Here is a 21,121-nt window from a genome sequence, read left to right as displayed (position 1 = left end):
TGGGCTGGGTCCACCCTTCAGAATCTCCCTATGGAGAGGGGAAATTTCCTCCCTCTGTACCCACTTATCTTCTTGACCTCCTGCTCCAACCTTAGGGGTTTTTTTCTTAAACAAAGACATTTTCCTCAACATGCCTCAAGCCTGTCAGTTCCCCTGAGCCCTCACACGCCCAACTGACTCTGCCTCTGCCCCTGCAGTTCTACAGCCAAATCCCTTCCTTGGGATATGCCCACGCCCTTAGATGACAACTAAATCCAGACCCTCCTTGAGTCTGCCCACCCCCTTGGGTGAGTCTAAATCCTAGTCCACCCCCTGGGGTGACTGTTGCCCACCCACCTCCGTGGACGTGGGTTCTATCTGGAGACACGGTCTCCCCAATTACCAATCCGCTAATAATCCTAGAATAGTGCCTGTGTTCTCCACCAAATAATGTTGGCTACAAATGTCCAGCTTGGGATCCTTAAAATTCTGGTTTATTAGGCAGATTGAAACACTGTAATGAAGTTAATTCATAAACCTTGGGGCTGGTCCCCACACACACGCGCACATACACAGTAGCGAGCTACAAGAGTCGGGTATACCTATCCCACAGGTGCTGGAGTCTGCCGTCGATGGCCAGTCGAGGCTTCTTTCAGCGTGGTGTTATCCTCCAGAAGGGGGTCACCGGCTGGTCCTTCTGGCTGGACAGGTGGGGTGCTGGTCAAGTTGGAGATCAAGAGGGTGCCCCTGAGGGTCACTTTTCACTGCTTTTTATCTGTCCTTGGCAGACTTTTGGTGACTCCCCAGTTTTCAGGTTTGCCCAATCCAGGGGTCATTGACCCTTGTGGGACTTCCCCCTTGGTGGCTACTGGATGGCATCTGTCAGCCCCAGGGATCGTCCACATGTACGTGCAGGTTTGGGAGTCCGTTGATGAATTTTGAATAGGGCTCTGGGAGTGGTCGAAGTTGGTCCCTGCATTGATTAACTCTGACCGGGGCTTCTAGCCCTTGAACAGTGTAGTTTAGAGAATTCCCGGTTGCTACATTGTCTCCTATTGATTTCTTCCCTTGGTTGATCTGCAGTTTCCCTAGGTGGTAATTGCTCCCTGCTACTCAATCACTGATTCACTTGCTCTTTCAGGGGCTCACCTGATACAGGGAAGCTGCAGTTTAATTCCTGCCCTTGTTAACATTGTTACAGTGTATAACTTACTTCCATTTAGTTAAAAGGTGAGGAGTATAAAAGCTACACGAGTAATGCCATGGCACACAAATAGATAAAAATACCAAAATACAAGGGAAGATACAAAATACACACATACAAACTTTAAAACACAATTCCTTATCTTATACTGAAAGAAAGAGGTGCCCCCCGAGCTCCAGGCCTGAGGTAGTGTCTGCTGTAGGAGAGTCTGGACTCTGGCCCACAAGGCCCCCTTCCTGGAGCACACCTGCAAGCCTAGGGGTAATGCTGCCACCACCCAGGGTCTAGACTGTTTCTAGGCCCTGTGCCCCCTGGGGTACACAGGCCTTGTAGTCCTTGAGGGTACTTGGCACACAGCAAGAACTTGCTGTGCTTTTCTTAGTCTGAAACACAAATAGTGGTCTCCTTTAGTCAGCCAAACCAAGGGGACACCAAGGCACAATCTAGGGTCTCTCCTAATAAGTCTCCCACGCTAGGTACAGAGGAGAAGTTTATTGATTACAAGGAGTAGGTTTAGAGTAGGGTATAGGATAGAGCAATATCAGAGAAATACCTTGGAGCAAAAAGGGTGGCTGAGTAGCCTTTGATCATGCATCGGTGTTACTGCAAGCTACATATCTAGTTAGATCTCAAGCGGCTTACTTGCAAGTATCAGCCAGAGGCTGATAGAGCTTCCCTTTGGAGACACACAGTTCGTAGTATGTCCATGTGTTTCAAGAGAGACAGAGCTGCAGATGTCCGGCTCATCTCTGTGTCTTCATCACGGCTGCCACCCCTCCTCCTGGGCAGTCTTGGTTTATATAGACCTTCTGACCTCATTTACCTGATCCAATGAAGGCCAGGAGAGGTTGGCTGCCAGCATCACTGGTTACCGAGCAGAGGGACAGTGGCTTTTGCCTCCCCTCCTAGCCATGAGGTCATTGCTTAGATCAATGGAGACTTTAAGCCCCCACTCAGGTGTGTAAGGCCAGTCACTAGGCAAATGGGCCTCTCAGTTACTTCAGTGAGCTGCTTAGACATCAGAGAGCTAGACAGGTGAGGGGACCAAGTTTAAAAGAGAGAGAGGAAAAACAACAGAAACCAGCGAAGACGACCTGGATAAGGCTGGGATGCAAATCCTCCACAGTCACCATCTTCTATTCCCAGCACAAGGCATGCTTCTCCAGCCTGCCACAGACAGCAGGGTCTGCACTTAAGGGGTGTGTACTGAGCAGGACATCCACCTCCGAGGGTGAGAGTGAAATTCTCCCCACGCCTCCACTTGTCCAGGGCAGGTGTTAGTTGCGCAATGCCTGACTGGCAGGTGCTTAGCTGCCATGGTGAAGAGAGCATGGGAGGAACCTACATGCTGTAGAGCAGGGTCAAGGCACGACCCTGCCTGGGTGTTGTGCCTTGAGCATCTGCTCCAGCTGCTGCACCTCAGCCCCATGCGGCATTTGCGAGGCAGTTGCAGAACACCTGCACCTGGTGGCTTCCAGCGCTCCAGAGATGCTTCTGAGCTGCAGGACAGAGCAGGCAGTGGTGGGCTGAGGGGAAGTCCCAGGGCATTTCAGGGCAGGGGCAGTGAGGACAGGCTAGTGATGGGCATCATGGGGTCCCTGTCCCAGGAGTTCCAAAGGAAGGCTGTCTGCCTTGCTGTGGAGCTGTCTTTTGGGCACTGAGCTTGGCCCTGACACCATACTGGGACTGGGAGAGTGACCAAAGAGTGCTGGTAATCCTTCTGCCCATTCAGAAGCCCTGGGTCCAGTGTTGCCTCACTGTGGGACAGGGCCTGAGGGAGGGCAGGGTGGGGAGGAGCTATTCCCACCCACTCATGGCCCCCCGTCCTGTGCCGCAGGTGGCTCCCAGCTGGAAGTGAAGCTTGTGCTGCTGTGGAAGCACAATATGTGGATTGAGTACCTGGCTGTGGCACCGTGGCCCCTGGACCCCTCCAAGCGCAGCACATGGGTGGAGGTGACAATGGAGGGCAGCTATGACATCCTGCATGACATCAGCTGCACCATGAGGAAGCCCATCACCAGCCTGTACCGCACCACGGTCATCCGTCGCTTCTGGAACACACTGCAGAGGTGAGTCTGGCTCACCACTTCCAGCCCCTTGTCTTCAGAGCTGGCACCCTTCCCCCTGCTCTCCTAGTGCACGGGCAGGCCATCTTTTCTTTGCCTTGCAGGGCCGTGGTCTGAGACACCTGGGTTGCCAGCTGCCTGAGGGAAGGGAGGACTCGAACTGGCCTGTGTCCTCAGTCACTGGATTTGCCTAGGGACAGCTGTGCTGTGTTTCTTGACCTCTGGTCTTGTTCTCACCCCCCAGCGCCAAGCAAGAGGCAGTGGGAGCATCATCCTCTATATGTGGCACTGTGCTGTGCTTCCCCTCCAAAGGCTGGTGGCACATGTGGCCTGGGCACAGGGCTGCAATAGCAGCAGCATCTCTTACTTGCCTGATGCTCCCAAGGGCAGGAGCGCCTGCCGCATCATCCCCTCCCCAAGATAGGTGACGCTCACTTCTGCCTCTTTGCAGAGCCCTTGATGGTGCCACTTCTGTCACTGACCCTTACCCCTGCTGCTGTGCTCAAGTAGCCAGTAACCTCCCTGGCACAAAAACCCTCTCTCCTGGGAGTGGCGTTCTCTGTGCACCGGCTGCAGCTGCCCTGGTATAACCTCCTGAGCAAAAACTGGCTCCTTGTCTTTCAGCATCAACCAGACAGATCAGATGCTGGTTCACCTGCAGTCTTTTGACACCATTCCTGAGCACTTCACCATCCCAGAAAGCACCAAGAATGGGGTGCCTCTCTTCTACATCCCACCAGGCTCCACCACACCGGTATGGCCCCCTCTGCCCTGCCAGGCTCCGCTGTACTGGCACAGCCACCTCCTCCACCCCACCAGGATCCACCATGTACAGCCCTCTCTCTCACCCTGCCAGGCTCCACTGTACCAGTATGGTCCCTCTTTTACAGCCCATTGGGCTCCACCATGCTGGCATGACCCCACCCCACCCAGTTCCACTGTGCTACTGTGCTCTCCCTCCCCAAGAGCAGTGCAGCCTCCTGTTCTGCGGCCTGGGATGGAGGAATTAAGAGCCAGATGGGTGCGTGCTGGTGATCGGAACAGCAGCACTGGTCCTTCATAACTGTCGTTCAGCATGAGCCCCGCTCCCCATGCTGCTCAGTGAGAGCTTTGCTGCAGCGCGCAGCCCTGTGAGAGCCCTTCACTGCTGACCCTGCCTGGATGTTGTGCCTTGAGTGTCTGCTCCAGCTGCTGCATCTTAGCCCCATGGGGCATCTGCAAGGCAGCTGCAGAATACATGCACCTGGCGGCTCCCAGCTCTCCAGCTAGAGTGCACACACTCAGCCTGATGCTTCCCACCCATGCTAAGGCACAGGCTGGCTGTCATAGCTGTCTGGATGCCCATGACCTAGCTCTGTCCCTACTTAGAGGCATTTGCTGTCCCGGAGATCCAGATCACTGTAGCCAGTCTGCTCTCTGCCAACATCGGCCAGCCCTGTGGCTCCCGACAGCAGCAGGCCTCTCTCTTCCAGGTATTGTCCTTGCAGCACAGCGGGTCTGACTCCAGCCACTCGCAGTTCGCCTCCTACTGGAAACCAATCCTTTCCATGGATGCAAACTTCTGGCAGAGGTGGCTGCACATGCATCGCATCGTTCTGCTGCTGGAGCATGACACGTAGGTGCCAGGGGCCACAGCCTGTATGGACCACACTGCTGTCAGGGGAGGGAAGCAGTGCTGGGCTAACTGGATCTGGCTGCATAGCTGGAACCCTCACAGTCCAGCTCTGGGATGGTAGAGGTTGAGTTGCTCAGGCCCAGAAGGGTGACTTGGGAAGAAGCATGCCAGCTGCATGACTGGGGAGGTGAGGCCTGTGCATCTGGGAGCCCATGCTGCCTGTGTACTAGCCGTTTGCAGCCTGGGAAGGCACCTTCCCAGAGTGTCGGCTTCCCTGGTGCTCTACTCTGGAGGGAGAACCGGACTGCAGGGACTCCAGGCAGCCATCCCAGGGAGCCAAGGTGTCCCTCCCCAGGTGTGGAGTGACTCAGGTAAGCTTCCTGGTGTGCAACCCAATAGGTTGGGGCTGCTCCTGGGTGCCAAAGGGCATGTACAGTCCTGTTGGGAAAGGCAGGGTGAAGCATGCCAAGGACAAGCATACCTGCCTATGCTTCCCTGACAGCTGGAGAAGGCTGGCTCAGACTCCCCTCCTTGGCAGAGCCAGAGTCCTGGGAGCCTGTGGGAGCAGACCTGGTTTGGTGCTCCTAACACTATGGCAGGTCTTGGCAAGGTTGTGCTCTGAACAGCAGGCACTCTGCCCACACAGATGGGCAGCTGCAGCCTGCAACTGGTGAACCTTTCAACCCTGAAGGGCAGGGAAGATGTCCCAAAGAGCAGCACCAGCAGGTGGCTGCTCCCAGGTGAATAGGATTCTGGCCTGATCAAGTCTGGTCCCACAGCCCCTGGGAGCCAGCAAGTTTCCTGATCACGGGCCCTGGTTCTCATGGGGGACTTCAGTCATCCCGATATCTGCTGGGAGGACAATATAGCAGTGCACAGGAAATCCAAGAAGTTTTTGGAGTGTTAGAGACAACTTCCTGGTGCAAGTGCTGGAGTGGCCAACTAGGGGCCATGCTCTTCTTGACCTGCTGCTCACAAACAGGGAAGAATTGGTGGGGAATGTATAAAGGATGGCAATGTGGGCAGCAGTGACCATGAGAGGATTGATTTGAGCATCCTGAGGACAGGAAGGAAGGGAGAGTAGCAAAGTAAGGACCCTGGACTTCAGAAAAGTTGACTGTGATTCCCTCAAGGAATGCATGGGCAGGATCCCCTGGGAAGCCAGTCTGAGGGGGAAAGGAGTCCAGGAGAGCCGGCTATATTTTAAAGAAACCTTCCTTAGGGTGCAGGAACAAATGATCCTGGTGCACAGGAAGACTAACAAGTATGGCAGGAGACCAGCTTGGTTTAGCAGGGAGCTCTTCAGTGGCTAAATCACAGAAAGGAAGCTTACCAAAAAAGATTCATAGGTTTCACAGAAGTGAAAACTTGGACAAATAAATAGGGAGGAGTATAAGAATATTGCTCAGGCATGCAGAAATGAAGTCAGGAAGGCCAAAGCATAATTGGAGTTGCAGCTACAAGGGATGTGAAGGATAACAAAAAGGGTTTCTACAAGTATGTCAGCAACAAAAGGAAGGTCAGGGATAGTGTGGGCCTCCTACTGAATGGTGGAGGCAACCTTATGACAGAGGATGGGGAAATGGCTGAAGTACTCAATGCCTCTTTCACCTCAGTCTTCACAGGCAAGGTCAGCACCCAGACTACTGCACTGGACAGCACAGGTTGGGGGGCAGGTGAGCAGCCCTCAGTGGTGAAAGAACAGGTTCGGGACTATTTAGAGAAGCTGGATGTGTGCAAGTCCATGGGGCCAGGTGGGATGCACCTGAGGGTGCTGAGGGAGTTGGCTGATGTGATTCTAGAGCCACTGCTCATTATTTTTGAAAACTCATGGCGATCAGGAGAGGTCCTGGACGATTAGAAAAGGGCAAATCTAGTCCCCATATTTAAGAAAGCAAAAAAGGAGGATCCAGGAAACTACAAACTAGTCGGCCTCATCTCAGTCCCTGAAAGAATCATGGATCAGATCCTCAAGGAATCCTTTTCTAAGCACTTGGAGAAGAAGGTGATTAGGAAGAGGCAGCATGAATTCACCAAGGACAGGTCATGCTTGAACAACCTGATGCCTTCTATGATGAGGTGACTGGTTCTGTGGATGCGGGGTGATCAGTGGATGTGGTGTACCTTGATTTTAGCAAGGTTTTTGATACGGTCTCCCACAGCATTCTCACAGGCAAACTAGGGAAGTACAGGCTGGCTTAATGGACCCTAAGGTGGATAGAAAACTGGCTGGATCGTCGAGCTCTGAGAGTAGTAGTCAATGGCTTGATGTCTAGTTGACAGGCGGTATCAAGTGGAGTGCCCCAGGGATCGGTCCTGGGACCAGTTTTGTTCAATGTCTTCTTCAACAGCCTGGAAGATGGGATGGAATGCACCCTCAGCAAGTCTTCAAGTGACACCAAGCTGGGGGGGAGTTATAGACATGCTAGTGCAGGGGCAGGCAGTTATTTTGGGCAGAGGGCTGCTTACTGAGTTTTGGCAAGCCATCAAGGGCCACATGACAGGCAGCCAGGGGCAGACAAATACTAATTTTCAAAAATTTTTAAGGGCCCCACAGGCCGGATAGAATGGCCTTGGCAGGCTGCATTTGGCCCGTGGGCCACATTTTGCCCACCTCTGTGCTAGAGGGTAGGGCTAGGATTAAGAGTGACCTAGACAAATTGGAGGATTGGAGCAAAAGTAATCTGATGAGGTTCAACAAGGACACGTGCAAAGTCCTGCACTTAGGAGGGAACAATCCCATGCACTGGTGGAGGCTGGGGGCTGACTGGCTGGGCAGCAGCTCTACGGAAAAGGACCTGGGGGGACGGGCACAAGAAACTGAATAGAAGCCAGCAGCATGCCCTTGTTGCCAAGAAGTCCAATGGCATCCTGGGCTGCATTGGTAGGTGTGTTGCCAGCAGATTGGGGGAAGAGATTATTCCCCTCTATTCAGCACTGGTGAGGCCACATGTGGAGTTCTGTGTCCAGTTTTGTGCCCCCGCTAAGAAGGGATGTGGGCACATTGGAGAGAGTCCAGTGGAGGGCAAGGAAAATGGTTGGGGGGCTGGGGGACATGACTTGTGAGGAGAGGTTGAGGGAACTGGGCTGATTTTAGTTTGGAGAAGAGAAGACTGAGGAGGGGATTTGATAGCAGCCTTCACCTCTCTGAACGGGGGTTCCAAACAGGATGGAGCTGGGCTGTTTTCAGTGGGGGCAGATGGCAGAACAAGGAGCAACGGGCTCCAGTTGCAGCAAGGGAAGCTGAGGTTGGATATTAGGAAAATCTTTCTCATGAGGAAGGTAGTAAAGCACTGGAACAGGCTCCCCAGAGAGGTGGTGGAGTCTCCATCCTTGGAGGTTTTGAAAACCCGGGTAGACAAAGCCTTGGCTGGCATGATGTAGTTGGGGCTGGTCCTGCTTTGAGCAGGGGGTTGCACTAGATGTGACCTCCTGACATCCCTTCCAACCCTCACTTTTTCTGATTTTATAAGTGATGTGTCCCCTGCTATGTGTATGTGTTTTGGGTGTTGGGGGGTGGCAGCAGATGGGGATCAGGGTCCCTTTGAAGGCAACAGCTGGAAGAGCCTGCAGATACGATGGGTGGGGAGGGGCTTGGTAGCAACTGTCCATGAGTGAAGATGGGGCCCTGTTGCTTCTGGGCCTAGCTAGAGGGGTGGGACAGGTGCTGTAGGGTCTATCCCAGAGTGAGATGGCATGGGCAGGACTGCCTGGTTATCACCTCACTGGCCTCTTCTGCAGGCCGGTCCCCAAACACCTGCACACGCCTGGGAACAACGGCCGCTATAGCACCATCCAGTGCCGCATCTCGCACTCTGCCCTCACCTCCCTGCTGCGGGACTGGAGTAGCTTTGTACTGGTGGAAGGCTACTCCTACGTGAAGCTGATACACAGGTGAGTGGCGCTTGGTTGGGGGGTGTCCTGTGCTGCTGATGTCCTGCTTAGGCAGGAGCCCTCAGGGACAAGGACAGGTAGCACAAAGGCAGCTAGAGGGGCTGAGGTTCCTCCTGTGCACTAAGACCTGCCCTTTGTCCACACCTCCCCCCCATTGTGACAAGTACTTGTTAAAGCCCTGTTTGCTTCTGGCCCCATTCCAGCTGGCAACAGCTCACAGCTGACATTGGTCTGATACTTCCCTGAGCCCAGCAGCTTTCCTGCTGTAACCTGCCCCGCAGGCTCTGCTGTTCTGCTCTTCCATGGGACAACAGAAATGGGGTGGGCTCGTCCCTGTGTAGTGGGTTTGTTGGCTCAGCTTGGCGGACCTCAGCCTGGGCTCTGTGCTCAGCCTGCCAGTTTCCTGCAGAAGCCTCTGCCATGGCTGAGAAGAGTTTGCTCCTGCACAGCAGGCAACACTCCCCTGCCTGGCACTCTGACTGTGCAGCAGGGATAGGCATCCCTTTGCCTTGGAGCTTTGGAGGGCTGTGAACTGTACCACTAAGGCCCAGCCTCTTGGCCAGACCATTCTCCCTGCAGCCTCCTCAATAACCAACTCCTTTTCCAGCTCAGAGGATCCAACCCCTTCTTCATTCTACGTGGTGCGGATCATCTCCAAGGCCCCCTGCATGGTTCTCCGGTTGGGATTCCCTATTGGAACGCCTGCCCAAGCCAGGAACAAGGTGAATGCCAAGCTCCAGCACATAATGCTGACTGGTGAGGGGAACAGGATGAGCAATTCCAGAGACTGTATGGGGCAGTGGGGGTCTGGGTTGCTGCAGGAGCAGATGAGAACGACTCAGCTGAACTGCCTTGTTGGGGTAAGGATCCCATTTCTGTGAGCGGCTGCTAGAGTGTGCCAGATAGGTAGCAAAGCAGTGAATGACGAAGAACCTGCTGACAGCCTGTTTAGCTTTCAGAGGCCTTCAGCAAGGTCCCACCCGTGAGGTTACTGAAGGAACCAAGCTGTCCTGGTGTGCAGTGTGAAGCCTTGTCACGCTTCAAACAGGCTGGAAGACAAAGCAGAGGGTAGGATTAAAGGAGTTGCCTCGCAGTCAAAGGGTACCAGGCTTCATGCAAAGCCTGTCTGGGGGCAGAGCTGGCAGAGTCCGCAGGTGACACAAAGCTGTGGAGCTTACAGCGGGACCAGAGGACTGAGGTGCTTCTGAGAGACGTGAGCAATGCTGGGGGGTGAGCAGTGGGCGAGGGCACGACTTGGGTAACGTGCAGTGCAGAGACACTTGAGGTGCTCCTTCATAGGGGTCTGCACCACCTGCCTAGGGCCAAGGATGACTGTAGCCAGCTCAGTGGAGACCACATTTTACCCCCTAACCAGGCAGTTGGTATTCTCCCGTCTGTCATCCCATTTCCTGCACAAACTTATTACACCTCTTTCGTTTTCTCCAGTAACTAAGCTAATCATGGAGCTCTGTCTCATCCTCCAGCCACTGAGCACAGTCCTCTCCACTATCCACCAGCTCTGTGATCAGTGTGTTAGGGGGTCCTGGAATCAATGTTCCTTTCAGAGTGAAGGGAAAGTTCTTCCTCAAGCCTCTCCAAGAAGCAGCCTTGTCTTGTCTCCCTCTCCTAAGAGGACCCCCTGCAGCCAGCCCTGGCATGGCTTCACAAGGGACAAACCTCTGGCTTTTCCAGTGACCTGTAGCACCCCCACCTCTGTGAGTTCCTTCTTTTTGGCCAGCTCCCAGGAAGTGGGGGTGGGGTTTCTTCTTTCAAAGAGGGGGGGTATCAGAGTGCTGATATCCCAAACAGCACAGCAGACCCTGCTCCAAAGCAACAGGCTTTATTGTGCCACTCTGGTTCCCTCTGTTCTTCCACAGGTTCCACTTCCTCTGCCCTAGGACCTTCCCTGCCATCTGCCCTGGGACCTTCTTCCCATCCCACAGCTCTTTCAGGGCCTCACTCATTCTCCTTGGTCCCCATCAGACACACTTGCAACAACACAGTTACAAAAGTAGTGTTCACCAGGGGACAGCACTCCCCCCATACCATTGCACATGAGATTATGGGGATCCACTCAGAGAGCAGTCTCTGTGGCCTGCTGCCAGGCCCGGGCTGCCACCTCCCCTGGGGTGAAGAAGGCACACGGGTGTCCTTCCTGCAGAACTGTTTAAAAGCATGATTTACTGCGAGTCTGCCCACTCTGAGTTTCCCCAGATGCTCCCTACAAGAACCCCAGAATAGAGCTCAGCCAACCAGCCTTTTTCGTCACCACTGCAACTGTCACTCTTCAGGGAGCACTCTACTTCTAAATCATGCCTGACCATAGATCCATAGATTCACAGATGCTAGGGTCGGAAGGGACCTCAATAGATCATCGATCTATTGCATAGGCAGGAAAAGAGTGCTGGGTTTAGATGACCCCAGCTAGATGCCTATCTAACCAGTGCTTGTCCAGCCTGGTCTGGGAAACCCCCAGCGAAGGAGATTACACAGCTTCCCTGGGGAGTCTGTTCCACTGCTTTGCTGCTCTAAATATGAAGATATTTTTCCTGATATCCAACCTGAACCTGCTTGGCTGCATCTTCAAGCCTGTGCTACACAACCTACTCTCTGCAGTGAAGGAGAAAGCGTTTTCTGTCTCCCCTTTATGGCAGCTCTCAGCTATTTGAAGACTCCTATCATGTCCTCTCTTCATTGACTTTTCCACAAATGGAACATGCCTATTTCCTTCCACCTCTTCTTGCGTGACTTGCCTTCCAAGTCCTTTATCTCTTTTGCCACCCATCTTTGGACTCTCTCTAACTTTTCTGCATCCTTTTTAGAACGTGGAGCCCATAGCAAGCCTTCCAGGAATGCATCCAATCTCTCCTAGCTGGAGGTGGAGGATCCTGCCCCAGGCACAGTCACTCTCCCTTATTTCTCTTTCAACTCACTTGCTTCAGCTTCCATTCATTGGTCCTGCTCCTAGACTGGAGTTCTTCAGTGTCTGCTGCTGTCTCCCCCTATGGAGGTAGGGCTGGAAGGGGCCTCACAAAGCCGTTTAGTCAAGCCTCCTGCTCAAGGCAGGAGCATCCCTAACTTAATCATCCCAGCCACATGTCTCTCCAGCCTGCTCTTGAACATTTCCAGGGATGGAGATTCCATGGCTTTTCTAGGTACCTGTTCCAGTGCTTGACTAACTTCAGAGTCTGAAAACTCCTTCTGATCTCCAGCCTCAGTTTCCTCTGCTGAAGTCTGAGGCCATTGCTCCTAGTCCTGTCCCCTACAGCCACAGACAAAAGCTCATCTCATCCTCTCCATAATTGTCCTTCAGGTATTGGAAGACTGTGTCAAATCCCCCCTTCGGCCTTCTCTTCTTCAGACTAAATAACCCTAGTTGTTTCAGCCTTTCCTCATAGGTCTTGCCTCCCAGACCCTTAATTATTGTTATTGCTCTGTGCTGTACTTTTTCCAAACTGTCTGCATCCATCTTGAAGTGGTGGGGGTCCATAACTGGACATAGGCCTCTATGGGAGGCCTCAACAGTCAGTGCTCAATGGAGTGGAAGAATTGCTGCCCTTCGTTTGCAAGTGACACTCCTGTCAATGCAGCCCAGGATTCTGGTGCTTTTGTGCAGCATATGTGCACTGGTTCATATTCAACTTATGGTCCTTCTCTGCACACTGCAGCCCAGCCAGTCATTCCCCAGTCTGGATTTATGCACACAGTTATTCTGTCCCAGGTGAAGGACTTTGCAGTCATCCTTGGTGAATCTCGCATGGTTCATTTGTGGACTGTCCATGCAAGTGTGTGGATGTGAATGCAGTCCCCCCTCAGTGTGACATGTTCATCCTGCCTATAGGTCTCATAAGCACATCATTTGCTTAATGGCCCAGCCAATGCCAGCACCAGGCTTTCTTTCCTGCTGCCTGTTTAGGATCTAATAGACATGAACTCCCTGTGTATCTGCGAGGGCCCTAGGAAGTCCTGGCCCTGCTGTTTACCCTGCACTGTAACCATATCCTGTTTAACTTCCCAGTAGCAGGTGAATCAGACTAAGTATTATCAGTCCTGAGGCTTCTAACAATAGTCCTGAAAGCAGCTGAGACCTTTCTACAAACTATACTCACACTATGATGGGCTCTGTATTAGCTGCTACCACACAGGAAAGAGATTTGGTAGTCATTGCGGACAATTCACTAAAAACATCTACTCAGTGCACAGAAACTGTCAAAAAGGCAAACAAAATGTTAAGAAAAATTAAGAAGGGAACTGTAAACAAAATGGAAAGTATTGTATTATTATCATAGAATCATACAACATGAGGTTGGGAAGGGACCTCCGGAGGTCACATCTAGTCCAACCCCCTGCTCTGAGCAGGACCAGCCCCAACTACATCATCCCAGCCAAGGTTTTGTCTACCCGGGTCTTAAACACCTCCAAGGATGGAGACTCCACCACTTCTCTGGGGAGCCTGTTCCAGTGCTTTACTACCCTCCTCAGGAAAAAATTTATCCTAATACCCAGTGTCAACTTCCCTTGATGTGACTTGAGCCCATTGCTCCTTGTTCTGTCATCTGCCTTCACTGAGAACAGTCCAGCTCCATCCTCTTTGGAACCCCGTTCAGGGAGCTGAAGGCTGCTATTAAATCCCCTTTTAGTCTTCTCTACTCCAGACTAAATAAGCCCAGTTCCCTCAGCCTCTCCTCACAAGTCATGTACCTCAGCCCTCTAACCGCTTTTGTAGCCCTCCAGTGCACTCTGTCAGGATTTGTCCACATCCTTTCTGTAGTGGGAGGCCCATATTGAACACAGAATTCCAGATGTGGCCTCAACAGTCAACAACTCCCATCTTCCAAGTTGTTGATGAAGATACTGAACAAAAACAACCCCAGGACTGATCCCTGGGGCACTCCACTTAATACCAACTGCCAGCTAGACATCAAGCCATTGATTACTGCCCTCTGAGCCTCACGATCTGACCAGTTTTCCATCCACCTTACGGTCCGTTCATCCAACCCATGCTTTGTTAGCTTGTCTGTCAGAATGTTGTGGGAGACTGTATCAAAAGTCTTGCTAAAGTCAAGGTACACCACATCTGCTGTTCTGCCCACATCTACAGAGCCAGTCACGTTGTCATAGAAGGCAAGCAAGTTGGTCAGGTATGACTGGCCCTTGGTGAATCCACACTGACTGTTCCTAATCACCTTTTCCTCCTCCAAGTGCTTAGAAATTGATTCCTTCTTGATTCTTCCAGAGTCTGAGGTGAGGCTGACCAGTCTGTAGTTCCCTGGATCCTCATTTTTCCTTTTCTTAAAGATGGGCACTAGATTTGCCCTTTTCCAATTGTCCAGGACCTCTGAAAACTCATGGCGATTGGAAAAGATGATGACCAGTAGCTCTGCAATCACATCAGCCAACTCCTTCAGCACCCTTAAGCACTATACTGCTCATACCTCTAAGGGTGATGCCAGCCCTCCTGACCAGGCTATGGCACTGGGAGCTCACACTGAGCACCAGTTAAGCCAGCCACTTTTCCTTTTGTACCTGTGGATAGATTGTGGAGGAGTTACGGGACCGGATCTTGCAGCTGCGCTTCCCTCACCGGGTCCAGAGCAAAGAGGCGACTCCCAAAGCGAAGAGGAAGTCGTTTGGCAGCAGTTCCCCATCCAAGTCTCCCCCTGTGGCAGGGGCGCAGCCAGCCTTCTCAGATAGACCCTGCCTGGTCGTGCTCCACAAGCCGCTGGAAAAGCTTCTGATCAGGTAGTAGGGCAGGGCTTAGCATGCTGGGTGGAGGGGAGGAGCTGTGCCTGTGCTGCGGGGCAGCTCTTGCAGCTGCTGGGGAGTAGACCTGGTCCTCATTGCCCTGGGAGCTTGGGCCTAAAGACAGTTGGTGCTGGTCCTGGTACTGGTGCTGCAGCATGGGGCAGGAGTGGAGCCTGGGCCTGGGTCTGGACAAGTTGTGGCTGTGGCCTGGGGCCTTTGACTTGCAGTCCAGAGCAGCGTGTCCTGGACAAGCCCCTGCTCCAGGATCAGCTCTCTGGCTGGAGCACAGAGCAGGTGGAAGAAGTTGGTCACCAGCCCCACGTGAGGTGTGCCCAGGTCCCACCACTCCAGCTGCAGCTGGTGGACTCGCAGGGCTGAGTGAGCAGCCAGCAGGACTGGGTCACACCACAGCCTGTCGTTCCTCTAGCTGGCCACTCATTCTGCCCCCTTTTAGGTATGAGAAGCTGCCTTCTGACTACCGGGCTCCCTTCAGCCTCACCCTGGAGCACCCCGCTGTGTCTGGCCCACTGACCATGGCCAGCCGCACTGCCTCCTCCACCCTGGCCTCCCTGTCCCGCTACTTCTACCACCAGCGCTGGATCTGGAGTGTCCAGTCAGGACTGGCCCCAGCTGTCCCTATCACAGCTGTAGCCCAGCTCCTGTCCACACTCACAGAGTAAGTGTCATGGCTGGCTGGGGCCCTGGCCCAAAAGTGCAGAGACAACAGGCCAGGCCTGGCTGGTCTTGGAGAGGAGGGCGGTGCTGTGGATACCAGTGCAGCCCTCCCAACTGTGCTCTGCTTCTAGGGGCAGATGCCAAATTCCCCTGGACTGTGGGGGTGGCAGGGTTCACTCAGCTGGCACGGCCTGGCCTGCACTCCTGTCTGGGCCCCCCGCCTCCTGGTTGGGGTTGGGGGTGGTGGCAGGGCTCAATTCAGCCTTTTCTGCTTCGGGGGAGGGTCTGCACAGTGCAGTGGAGGAAGCATTCATCTTCTGAGGCTTCTCTCTGGTGATGCCCAGGCTCCGTCTCTCGGAGGGCTTCCACTTTGCATCCAGTGGTGATGGGATTATCAACATGGCACTGGAGCTGCCCATACAGGTGAGTCCTTTCATCCTCCTGCCCCACTGCAGGGACCCACCACCCTACCCTCAGTTCCACCTTTCTCTGGCCTGGCACCCCTGAGGGTGAGGGCCCAGACTGTGGGGCAGGACACTGCCAGTCTCTGGGACCCCAGGGCCCAATGCCCTGACCCCCCTGGAGCGAGGCAGCTTTCCTGTCAGAATGTGGAGTTCCCACTGCTGCCTGGAGCCTGGGGCATGCAGGTCATGTAGAGACCCTGGGAGGCAGCTAGGATGGGCTCCGTGGAAGGAGCACTCTGCTGCAGCTGGTGTAGGCTCCCTCTCCCTCTCCCGGCGGGGGCCAAGAGAAGGGAAAGCACAGGTTGGTGCCATTCTGCCAGTGCAGCTGATGAGTGTCCTGCCCCTAGATCAATGACTCAAGCGAGAGCGGCAAGGAGAAACACACATGCATCGTGCAGTACCTCCTCTTCCCACCGCACTCCACCTCCACCAAGGACAGGTGAGGACATGGCCTGGCCTCATGGGCAGTGCACACAAACCACAGCTTGGCTCCTGCTCTCAGGCCCCTGGAGCAGTGAGAGGGGGCAGCCCCACACCAAACTGCACTGGCCATGCTGGAGCCACCAGCAGCTGCCATGGGCAGGGTGTGGGAGGTAGGCACTGGCAACGATTCTGTGGAGGAGGGTGGCACCATGCCCTGGGCTGACTGCCACTCCACCCTTGGAGCACATCTGGAGCCCTCATGGAGCTGTCATGGGTGAGTGCCTGCATGGCAGGATACTCACTGCACACTGCCCTCCCTAGCTTCTCCACAGATGATGACAATGACACTGAGGTGGAGGCCATCGAGGTAGATACAGAGCTGAACCTGGTCACTGAGTGCTGGGTGGAGCCACAGAGTGGCCATGTCCACAGTACTGCTGAGAACTGGCGGCACTTCCAGGGCCTGCCCTATCAGAAGATCCCCAAAGCGGTGAGTCCTCCCAGGGCAGCTGCCCCCATGGAGCTGCAGGGAGGGTGGGGCTTGCTGTTGACAGGTCCCAGAGGCTGGGGGAGAGGAGGTGACATGGGGCCATGATACCCAAGAGTCTCTGGGGAGCGTGCACGGCTGACCCCTGTGCCCCAGGGAGGGCCCCTGCAGTGGGGACCAGTCCCAGCACCAGCTCTAGGCTGCGTGGTAGCAGCCAGTAGCTCTGCCCCGGGCATGCCACTGGCGTGTGCTGTGCTGGGACAGGGTAGCTTCCCGCCCTCAGTCTGTGGACAGGCTGTGAAGAGAAGCCTTGGGGGTCAGTGGGGTGGGAGCCCTGTGCAGCACCCAGCACACAGAGCCCAGTGGGGTCCTGCCCATGCAGAGAGCAGGACAGCAGGGTATACAGGCAGAGGTAGGGTTCATGGAGGTAGTGACTGCGCCTGACAGCTGGACAAGACCCTCCTGCAGTCTTGCTTCTGTCAGGCCATGGGTGTTGCAGGGCAGGGGAGGCTTAAAGGAGACAGCAAAGTGTCTATGGGGCACTCTTTATGGGGGCTTCTGTGGCACAAGGAGCAGAGAGGTACGGGAGAGGCTGGCATAAGGGACTGTTGGAGAGAGGTGGCCTTTTCACACGTGTGAGGAGGGGTCGGGGGATGGCTGCAAAGGGCTTTGTGAAGCTGGATTAGGTAGCACAGGGCAGCAAGTGAGGTCAGGGTGGGTTTGGAAGCTGAGCAGGTCAGAAGCAGGTCTATATTGGCTCCTTTTGCTGGCAGAAGGGAGTGAGTCATGGGGTGAAGGAGACTGGGGCCCATGCGTGGTCCAGGCCCTTGGTTCCCCTTCTCTGGGCCTGCCCTGTGCTGTGTGCAGGGAGCACCTCTCCTGCTGGACACTGAGCCCCGTGTCTCATTGCAGCTGTTTCCCAGGGACCTGGCCTGCATCAGCACCTTGCTGACCTTCGAGTATGTCAGCCAGCTGTGCCAGAACAAGGACTGGGCATGCCCTGTATCTGATGCCAGGGCCACAGAAGGTGGGTTAGGTTTGGGGTCTGGTCCAGCCTGGTGGGTTGGATGGATCTGTGAGCGTCTGAGCCTCCTGGCAGCTGGGTGAAACTCAGGGGCTCACTCTGGCATTTCCCAGCCTCTCCCTGGCTACTGCCTACCTTGGCCCCTTTGGTCCAGGGCCACCTCCTGTCTTATGGCCAACCTAGTGTGGGGCTAGGCTGGGCTAACACAAGCCAGAGTAGGGGAAGTAGGGGAAGCCTTTGTCTGGATTGTGGAAAGGCACTGGGTGGGAGATGACTGCTGCCTGCACTCTACCTCCCTGGGCTGGGCTGGGCTGGGCTGGGCCAGGCACTCGAGCACCGGGAGTTCTCCGCTCCCTCCTCAGGGCAGAGCTGACGTGGCAGTGACCTGGTGTGACCAGGACGATGCTGGGGGCATTTCTTTGATGCTCTGCTCAGGACCTTCCTAAGGGTACAGCAAGCCCTAGGTGGGTTTTGCTGCTCGCCTCTAGAGTCACAGAGTCCTAGAGCTGTGGGGCTGGTAGGGACCTCCAGAGGTCACGTCTAGTCCAGTCCCTGTCTGAGGCAGGATCAGGTCTGTCCAAACCATAATCTAAACTCTACATAAGACTGCTCTCACAAGCCTAACACCCAAACCTGCCCCAGGGGAACCATGGCAGCCAACATGCTGCTTCTATGAAATGTTGTCGATTTATAAGCTCCAGAGACCCTGGGTAAAGGCCGTGCCCACACTACAGAGGAACGCAATCTGTCTGTACCAATCTGACAAGGGTAAAATTATTTTCTGACCCTAAATATGACATTGAGGAAAATAAATAGGAGTGTGGGGCCACTGCTCAACAATTCAGGACAGCTGGTTCATAGATTGTTAAGGGCTGGAAGGGACTTTGTATATCATCGGGTCCAGTCCCCCTACACTAGGCAAGGAAAGACTGCTGGGGTCAAGTGACCCCAGCAAGGTGACTGTCCAGTCTCTTCTTGAAGATTTCCAGGGTAGGTGACTGCACCACTGCTGGAGGGAGCTTATTCCACAGTCTGGACACCCTGACAGTGAAGGAGTTTTTCCTGGAATTGAGCCTGAAGCAGCCTTCCAGGAGTTTGTCTCCTTTGCTCCTGGTCTTCCCCAGGGGTGCTGTGGTGAACAGCTGTTCACCAAGTTCTTGATGTACTCCCCTGATGTAGTGGTAAGCCACTACCAAATCCCCTGTCAGCCTTCTTCTCTGTAGGCTGAAGAGGCCCAAGTCCCTCAGCCTCTCCTTGTATGGCTTGTCTTGCAAGTCCCTGATCATACGGGTGGCTCTTCTCTGGACTCTCTCAAGTTTTCCACGTCATTGTTGAAGTGCAGCACCCAGAAATGCCGGTTACCAGCACTCGGGAGAAAACTGAATTCCTGAATAGACTACTTTGCTTTGGTCTTTCACCATGCCAAGGGCAAAATCATGCCAGAGTGGGTACAGAATGAGCAGGGCAGGAATGACTGCGTTCCTACTATCATCATTGAACTGGTGTGTGATCATTTGAAAAAATTAGATGTATATAAGTCAGCAGGACTGGATGAACTTCATCCGAAGGTACTGAAGCAGCTGGCCGAAGTCTTTGCAGGACCACTGGCAAAACTTTTCCAAAACTTGTGGCACCCTGGAGAGGTCCCTGAGGACTGGAAGGGGGCCAATGTTGTGCCCATCTTCAAGAAAGGGAGGACCTGGGTAACTATAGGCCAGTCAGCCTAACTTCTATCCCAGGGAAGATCCTGGAAAAATTAATCGAGGAGTCTACATGCAATAGGCTTGCAGAAGGTAGGATTCTGAATGACAGCCAGCATGGCTTCATCGTGGGCAGGTCTTGTCTTACCTACCTCATCTCCTTTTACAATCGGGTAACTCACCAGCTGGATAAGGGAGAGGAGGTTGACATTGTATACCTGGACTTCCAAAAGGCCTTTGATCTACTATCCCACAATGTTCTTGTGATCAGTTTGGAGGACTGTGGGCTTAACCATGAGAGAGTTAGGTGGGTAGGAAGCTGGTTGCGGGGCAGGACCCAGAGAGTTTCATTGAATGGATCTGTGTTGTCTTGGTGAGAAGTGGCCAGTGGTGTCCCATAGGGGTCGGTGCTTGGTCAGTGCTTTTCAACATCTTTATCAATGATTTGGATGTGGGGGTGAAGAGCTCACTGGCCAAGTTCATGGATGACACCAAGTTATGGGGAAGTGTGATCATGCTTGAAGATAGCCTGCAAATACAGGCAGAGCTAGACAGGCTGGCAAATTGGGTGGATTGGAATCAAATTAAGTTCAACGTCAAAAAATGTAAAGTGCTCCACCTGGGGGCAAAAACCCCCCAACACACCTACAGGCTTGGCAACACCAAGCTGACCAGCACCATGAATGAAAGGGACCTGGGGGTAACAATAGACCACAGTATGAAAATGAGCTGGCAGCGTGACGCTGTAGCCAGTGGGGCAAATAATACCCTGGCGTGCATCAATCAATGCATCTCCAGCAAAACTAGGGAAGTGATTCTTCCACTCTACTTGGCATTGGTGAGAAGGCAGCTGGTGTACCGCATCCAGTACTGGGCGCTGCACTTCAACAAGGATGTGGTAAAACTTGAGAGAGTCCAGAGAAGGGCTACCCATATGATCAGAGACTTGCATGGCAAGCCATACAAGGAAATGGCTTAGCGACCTAAGAATTGGAGACAAGCTGGGTGACAGTGACCATGAGTTGATCACTTTCACTATCCATCACAAGGCTGGCAAGTCAGCCAGCAATGTAGTAGTCTTTGACTTCAGGAAACCTGACTTTCATAAGCTCAGGAGGCTGTTCTTGAAGCCTTAAGAGGCCATGATTTCACAGGGAGGGGAGTTCATGATGAGTGGTTGCTCCTTAAGGAAGCAATCTTAGAAGCACAAGGGGAGTCCATCCCAACCTGTAGAAAAGGTTGTAAAAGGGCTCAACAACCCCCTTGGCTCAACGGGGAACTCATGGACCTCCTATGTCTAAAAAGAGGCTTATAAAGGATGGAAGACTGGAAACACCACTAAGGAGGTGTATTCTGCACTCGTCCGCACCTGTAGGGAGCAAACTAGGGGCTACAACTGACTTGGATGACTACACAGTCCGGTGGGTGGCAAATTGGCTGGAGGGTTGCACCCAGAGAGTCGTAGTGGATGGGTCGGTATCGACCTGGAAGGGTGTGGGCAGTGGGGTCCCGCAGGGCTCGGTCCTTGGACCGATACTCTTCAATGTCTTCATCAGTGACTTGGACGTGGGAGTGAAGTGTACTCTATCCAAGTTTGCGAATGACACAAAACTGTGGGGAGAAGTGGACACACCAGAGGGCAGGGAACAACTACAAGCAGACCTGGACAGGTTGAACAAATGGGCAGAAAACAACAGAATGCAGTTCAACAAGGAGAAATGCAAAGTGCTACGCCTAGGGAGGAAAAATGTCCAGCACACCTACAGCCTAGGGACTGACCTGCTTGGAGGCATGGAAGCGGAAAGGGATCTTGGAGTCCTAGTGGACTCCAAGATGAACATGAGT

The 21,121-nt window shown here is 53.7% G+C and overlaps 1 protein-coding gene across 1 annotated transcript in view; it reads left to right on the top strand.

Annotated features, from left to right (window-relative positions):
• SZT2 (SZT2, KICSTOR complex subunit) overlaps nt 1–21,121 on the top strand; it is an 82,168-nt gene that overhangs the window by 18,866 nt on the left and 42,181 nt on the right. The window contains 11 exon segments of the mRNA XM_025207192.1: nt 3,021–3,252; nt 3,874–4,003; nt 4,722–4,864; nt 8,606–8,758; nt 9,366–9,480; nt 14,295–14,500; nt 14,958–15,179; nt 15,523–15,601; nt 15,990–16,081; nt 16,387–16,555; nt 17,465–17,579. Coding sequence (XP_025062977.1) covers nt 3,021–3,252; nt 3,874–4,003; nt 4,722–4,864; nt 8,606–8,758; nt 9,366–9,480; nt 14,295–14,500; nt 14,958–15,179; nt 15,523–15,601; nt 15,990–16,081; nt 16,387–16,555; nt 17,465–17,579 — 1,656 coding nt within the window.

The sequence above is a fragment of the Alligator sinensis genome, unplaced genomic scaffold, assembly GCF_000455745.1.
Source record: "Alligator sinensis unplaced genomic scaffold, ASM45574v1 scaffold781_1, whole genome shotgun sequence".
In the NCBI taxonomy this organism is placed as follows: Eukaryota; Metazoa; Chordata; order Crocodylia; family Alligatoridae; genus Alligator; species Alligator sinensis.
This window is presented reverse-complemented; position numbering and strand designations above follow the sequence as displayed.